The sequence below is a fragment of the Solanum pennellii genome, chromosome 5 (assembly GCF_001406875.1).
Source record: "Solanum pennellii chromosome 5, SPENNV200".
Lineage (NCBI taxonomy): Eukaryota > Viridiplantae > Streptophyta > Magnoliopsida > Solanales > Solanaceae > Solanum > Solanum pennellii.
The window spans coordinates 8,628,118-8,634,892 of record NC_028641.1 but is presented as its reverse complement, the minus strand read 5'-3'; the positions used below and the strand labels follow the sequence as shown (position 1 = coordinate 8,634,892).

At 36.6% G+C, this 6,775-nt stretch overlaps 1 protein-coding gene and 1 long non-coding RNA gene across 4 annotated transcripts; one reads left to right on the top strand and one right to left on the bottom strand.

Moving 5' to 3' along the window:
- Positions 1 to 290: 290 nt before the first annotated feature.
- Positions 291 to 6,381, top strand: LOC107018704 (protein WVD2-like 7). Of its 3 annotated transcripts, XM_015219251.2 has the most exons (12): positions 298 to 622; positions 1,324 to 2,067; positions 2,156 to 2,524; positions 2,610 to 2,668; positions 2,832 to 2,903; positions 3,179 to 3,284; positions 3,373 to 3,444; positions 3,603 to 3,701; positions 3,810 to 3,908; positions 4,034 to 4,132; positions 5,436 to 5,633; positions 5,781 to 6,381. In XM_015219251.2, exons 1-12 carry the CDS (start codon positions 551 to 553, stop codon positions 6,066 to 6,068), a joined length of 2,277 nt encoding a protein of 758 aa, XP_015074737.1. In that variant the 5' UTR covers positions 298 to 550; the 3' UTR covers positions 6,069 to 6,381. The 3 variants fall into 3 exon arrangements, with proteins under 3 accessions (XP_027772738.1, XP_015074738.1, XP_015074737.1); XM_015219252.2 differs by lacking the exon at positions 3,810 to 3,908 and having other exon boundaries at positions 293 to 622; XM_027916937.1 differs by lacking the exons at positions 3,810 to 3,908; positions 4,034 to 4,132; positions 5,436 to 5,633 and having other exon boundaries at positions 291 to 622.
- LOC114077222 lies at positions 5,618 to 6,109 on the bottom strand. Its single transcript, XR_003578225.1, has 2 exons — positions 5,970 to 6,109; positions 5,618 to 5,877 (listed from the first exon to the last, which is right to left on the bottom strand). It is a non-coding gene; the product is annotated as an uncharacterized LOC114077222 (long non-coding RNA).
- Positions 6,382 to 6,775: the final 394 nt, after the last annotated feature.

The window sequence follows — 6,775 nt, the reverse complement described above, 5'->3', positions numbered from 1 at the left end:
TTTTTTAGGGAAGGCGGGTGGGAGGGAAATATAGAACAATCTGGTATCATGAGATATAATGTTTTACGTTGTCACTTTACATGTCATTCTCGAATGTAACATACTTATTATTAATATTAAAAGAATATATCATAAATGATATAGCAAGCTCAACTTAAAGGATTTAAAATGAACGAATACATCGATATCAACTTTAGATGGAGTTCAGCCTATTTTTTATTAGAGGAAAACCCAGTTACTTTTTAGGAAAGTGGCCGTTGTAATGTTGGTAATTAGAGAGATAATTAGTATTAGTAGTAATACAAAATATTCCAACCAAATATAGAGATGAGCCAAGAAAACTAGCCGTTGGGAGTCACCACTGTGAATAAGAAAATAGGTCATTTTCTGAAAACCATAACGTTCCAATCTTCATCTTCTATAACCACTTTACATTTCTCCATTCTACAAACATTCATACAAAGACATCTTTTTTTTTTTTGTTTCAAGAATCGAGTAAATTAGTGAAGAAAGAGTTTTTTTTTTCCCTCTGTTTTTATAGGTAAAAGAAATGGGTGAATCTTCTTCTTCTTCAGCTTGTCTGGTACGATCCTTTTCTCAGCCTTCTCAAGAACGTACTGAGGTAATATCATAATTTTTCTTAATTTTTAGCTAATGGGTCTCCACAAATTGCATTCTTTTATGCCCTTTTGCCTAAATTTGAGCTAATGGGTTTACTTCTTTCTTTTGTTAAAATGATGTCTTTTTTTTTGTATATACAATGCAATCTTCTCTCTTTTGTATTCGTATTTGAGCTAATGGGTATTTGGGAATTGAGGGTTTTCTGCTGCTTCATAATTGAGATTATGGGTTTGTTTAAATGCCTTTTCCTATAAGGGTTTATGAATATTTTTATTGCTGAGAGAATTTGAGCAGTAGGGTTTACTTTCCCTTCTGTGGTTTTTGCATCTGCGATACAGACAGTATCAATTTACTGATCAAAATGGAATTAGGGGATTCATACTGTCAGTTCCAACTTGTTTGGCATTGAGGTGTAGTTGTTATTCTTGGTGTTGGTGGTGGTGTTATCGTCGAGTCTTAATGGTCTCTTTATTCCCAAGAAGTAGAGCTTATCTTTGTGTGTTTTGCTCCTGCAGAAGCATAATTGCTATTTGCTTTTTTAGGATTGTGGTGTTTTTTCATAGTTTATTAGTCATGGAAATTGCTCTTATTTGTTGTTTTCTGTAAGCATGTTGGGGAATATGAATTTGTGGATTGGCAAATGATTGAGCTATGAGGTAAGTTTCTCATTTAGAAGCTGATATGGAAACTTTCTCATTACAGGGAGACCCTTTATATCGTGCATTATCAACATCAGTATCATTTGGAAGATTTATGTCTGAATCGCTGGACTGGGAGAAGTGGTCCTCATTTACTCATAATCGGTATCTTGAGGAAGTTGGGAAGTATGCAAAGCCTGGTTCAGTTGCTGAAAAGAAAGCTTACTTTGAGGCTCAACACAAAAAGGCAGCTGCTAAAAAAGCTGCATTGTTGCTAGAGCAACAAAATGCAGCAGTTGATAAGTCATCTGATCTGAATGTGACTAATCAAAACAATGATCATTACACAGGGAACTCTGAATTGACAGAGCCAAGCAGTTGTGTGGGTATTGAAGAAACACAAAGAGAAGAGGGAGAGTTGAATGTGACAACTCAACTTATTGATATGGAATCAGAGCTCACTGAGAATGGCAGCTATGAAGGCACTGAGGAAGCGCTGGGAGATCAGGATCATTTGAATGTGACAAATCCAACTGTTGATCATTGCACAATGCGCTTTGAGTTGCCAGAGAATAGAAGCCATATGGGTATTGAAGAAGTGCAGGGAAATGAGGGGGATAATATAACAACCTGTGGCAGCTATCCTATTCATGAAGAAATTAACTTGGGAACTACTGGAACTGAAAACTCTATCAAACAATCTTATCCAGTAGAGAATGAACTCAAGTCATTGAATCAGCAGGAGAATGTTGTTGTTGTTGAGGTAAGTGAGAATGTACAGCAACTGAAAGAGAAGACACAAACAAAGGTTTGTACCATTACCTGGCTTATTATTCTCTCTTTGTTGCTAAAGTGAGATTCTTGTTTTTCTAATTGAACATGCTTCAATCATGCAGAATGTTGCTATGGAGGGAGACTCCATGTTGTCAACGAAGAAGAAACCAAAGAAACCATTAACCTTAACGACTAGATTGACAACTAAGAATGATTCGTCAAAGTTCAAATCTCGTGTCAAACCGGTGACAGCTCTGCAACCTATAGCCACTGATAAATCTGCTCCAACTAATAGAAGCAATGGAAAAGTCATGATTGACAAAAAGAAGTCAAATCCAAAATCTCGTCAAATGTCAATCAAGTTTTTTTCTCACAGAGAGGAAACAAAGAAACCAATGTCTCCGATTCTTGAGAAGATAGTGAATTCAAGATTTGTAAGATCCATCACCAAAACATCTAGAGACAGCAAAATTCAACAGACTTCAACTCTGGTGCATTAATTGATCTTTGTCCTTAATTTCTCCTGCATAGGTTGCTTTTCTGTTATCAACTTAACTCTTTTTCTGCCAAATGCAGGCATCAGTGAGTGGGATATCAAAGTGTCCTCCTGAAGCCTCTCAACGAGCAAATAAAAGGTAAATGTACTGTACTGTTTTAGAATTGAAAGAGCATATTCATGATGACAAGACAGCATTCAAAGGTTTTTCCAGAAGCTGTGACTTTCTTTATTGATGAAGCTCTCAATGTGCATCAGTTATCTAAACATTTTACTGAATGGAACAAGCTCTTTGCTTGCAGGTATAGAACGAAGCTTGACCAATCATTGTCTAGAAGCAGGAAAGAAGAGGGTGAATTGGTATCACACTCAGGGTGAGATCTTATGGCATCTCATATTTTGTTTGGGAATATGTGGTTGTTGATAGTTTGATAAGTATTCTCTGATATCTACGGAAAAAAAAAATGTTAAGTGTGATTTGTGTTGTTTATATGCATGGTATAAAGGTTCCAGTTCTCAATATACGACTTTCTGCAATATGCTATGTATTACTTCTTAAGTGAAGCAAGTAGAGGCAAATAAAAGGTCATGTTTTGTCTTACAAGTTAGTTAGGAAATTTTGACTCAAGCGTTTTATCTTTTGGAGCAGAAATCTCAAATCAATAAACAAGCATGGAAATGTAGCATGTTCTTCCCCTACTGTATTTTCTCCGTTCAGCTTAAGGAGTGAAGAAAGAGCAGCAAAGCGAAGAGAGGTACATGAAGAGCTAATCAACGTCTATGTTTCTGTTCCTTTTTTCATCTGTTGAATCTGATATTCACTTGTAATCTGTTGCACTTCAGTTCTTTCAGAAGCTAGAACAAAAATTGAACACAAAGGAGGCAGAAAAAGAGCAGCAACAAGCAAAACCAAAGGTTATTCCCGTCACTTAATTCCTAGAGGCGCTATATGTGTACTCAGACCGATAAGACTACACACTTTTTAACTAGTGGGCGGAATTGTTCTCATGTGCTTGAGCGCATAGAAGAAATTGAATTTCTATTTTTAAGGGAGTTGATTTCTCATTTTACAGGCAAACATCACCAGTAGTTCTACAGTGCTTATTTCAAGAGCTAAACCAAATCCAAGCATTCATCATGAAAGAGAATCATCTAGTAATCAAATGAAGAAGGTAAGCAACAACATTGTTGGCGGAACTGGTCTCATGTTCATGAACAAGGAAGAAGATTAAATTTCACTTGGCTGTATACTAAGGAAGGAGAGTTGTCTTGTCTTGCAGGGAAAAGCCACCAGTAGTTCTAAAGTGCTTATATCAGGAGCTAAACCAGATCCAAGCATTCATCAGGAAAGAGAATCATCAAGTAATCAAATGAAGAAGGTACTATTCTCTTTTCCCTTGATGAGCTAGTTGTTACCATTAGCAACAATCATGTTATGAGCAGGGAAGAAGAATGAATTTTATTTTGCAGAATGCTTATGTAGGAGAATTGTCTCGTTTTGTAGGAGAAAACCACTAGCAGTTTTAAAGTGCTTACAACAAGAGCTAAACCAAATTCAAGCATTCATCAGGAAAGAGAATTATCAAATAATCAGATGAAGAAGGTACTCTTCTCTTTTCCATTGACAAGCTAGCTGTTACCCTTAGTTGCAAGGTTGTTGAATCAATGAGGCTGAATCGCTCTCATGTGCCAAAACAGGGAAGAAGATTTAATTTCTTTCGTCTGTGTTAGAATGTCTAAGTGAAACGTATATGTCTAGATTCATACATGTCTAGGTTGATTGTACTTAATATAGAAAATCATACAAAATTTATGCGTAGCCTAAGACTCGTATGTAAGCCGCAACACCTCTTGTACATTATTAAATAAAGTTCATGAGAATTCTATTTCCACTGGTATTGGTATCAGAGCTTCTATGATCTTGGTAGAGACTTATATTGCTGTCCACAGGTAGTACCGGTCAACATTATACTGCATGCTGATCCAATGTAATCTTCTTTTGTTTCTTCCTTTTGGTGCCCGAAGATGCTCCCTCTATCCGGCAACCAGTGGTCCAATCACTGGATGGCCGTTAAGGCACTGCTCCTCTAGGATCATTTAATAACCATCCTTCTCTTTATGGCAATCGATGTTTTTACTTTTTACATCACCAACCTGTTCCTCTAAATCTTGAATTCTTGTCATTGTTCTACTAATTCACCCTTTATCTGACAACCAGTAGTCCAATCACTGGATGACCGATAAGGCACCGCTCCTCTAGGATCATTTAACCACTCTGTATGGCATCCATGTTATTTTACTTTTTACATGACCAACCCGTTCCTCTGAATCTTGAATTCTTGTCATTGTTCTACTAATTCAAGTTACGTCGATAATATTTCTGCATATTTGCAACATGGTATCTCTTTTTAGTGATTGAGAATAGATTCCTTTTTGTGAGTAATACAAGAAGCACTTTAGTTTGCCGGGTAGTTTCCAACGCCTTTGAATGAAAAGAATTCCAAGACTGATCCAAGATTGTAAGATTGAAGTGTCAATTACTTGTGTTTTCAAAATAAGCAAACTCAATTTGATTTTTTCTCTCTGAGTTTGAAGAGAACATGTTAGAATGCCAAGTGAATATATTTCTATATACATACACGTCTAGATTCATTGTACTTGAATAGAGAAAATCAAACATAGCCTATAATCAAATCAATGAGAAGTTCTTCTGTTTTCACAACAATATGCTTCCTGCTTGTGAAAACATTCCTTTTGAGTCAAGGGTCTACTAGAAACAGCCTCTCTACCCCACAAAGGTAGAGGTAAGGTTTGCATACATAGACCCTATGTAGACCTCACTTGTGTTATTACGTTGGGTATGTTGTTGTAATATGCTAAGAAAGGAGAGGTGTCTCATTTTGCAGGAAAAAGCCACAACTAGTTCTAAAGTACTTACAACAAGAGCTAAACCAAATGTGATTCATCAATCAAGAGCTGAATCAAATGCAAGCATTCATCGTGAAAGAGAACCATCAAGTACTGCGCTTAATCATCAATCAAGAGCTGAATTAAATGCAAGCATTCATCGTGAAAGAGAATCATTAAGTAATCAAATGAAGAAGGTACTTTCTGTTTCCATTGATAAAAGTAGATATTACCATATGTAATTGATAGAGATTTGCTTCCTACTAGATGTCAAGGACACTAGATAAAGTTTGTATGCTGCGATATAAATGGCTCTCACCTTTATCTATTTTTGTGGCTTGCAGATGCCGCGACAACCTTGCTCTCCTAAATTCAGTGGGAAGCCAGTGTCAGAAGTCCTAGACATCAAACCTCAAAAGCATTGGAGGCTTTCAGGGAAGCCTGAGGGAACAAAAGATATTAAAAGGGAAAACAACCTTTCAAGGCTTTCAGGGAAGACTGAGGGATCAAAAGATGCTAAGAGGGAAAACAACCTTTCAAGTCATTTCCCAGTGAAAGGTAGATCAGACAATCCCAAGTCATTTATCTGTGAGAGTATGTTGGAAAATGCTTCTCCAAATATCCAAGTTTAAGACAGACTGCTGCTGATCCATAAAGAGAGCATTTCCCCAACATTTAACAAAATGTTGCTGCTTTTCAATTTTGAACTTTCAGGGGCAAATAAATGTGTGCATACAGGCTGTGAAGACATTGCTTCAAATGTCTAATGCAATAGGGTGTCCAGTTTGTGTTACTACTCGAGTGGTGAAATTCTGCATGTTCCGTATATCAATATTTCCTATTGACATAACAACGGAATGTATTATATGAACGTTTGGTCTTGTCTGAATTTGTAAACTTCAACAATATTCCTATATATGCAACTAGTACAGAATAATATTTCTCCCAAGAGTTTGTGACAGAACCAAACCCCAGCAGTTTCCTTTGAAATCTTGTAAAGCATCATAGTATGTCATCTTATGCAAGCATTGATTTTCTGGAGAGTTTGTAGTAATCTGCAAAAGTCCCTTTTTGGATATAACAATTTTCATAGGGATTATTAGTGCTGCAGCTTGATAGTTGCAACTCATGGCCTCACAAGGGTTGAGCACATTTGCATGTTGCCCTTACTAAATCTACTTACAATACCAGATAATTAAGCATGCTTTGACTAGTATGTTGTTCAAGAAGCTTACTTATTGTGCTAAAAATTTACCAATGCACTCAAATACATTTTTGTGAAGATGATGATCTTTCACCAAAATCAAGCTAAGCTACCCCCTAAACCCCCCCCCCCCCC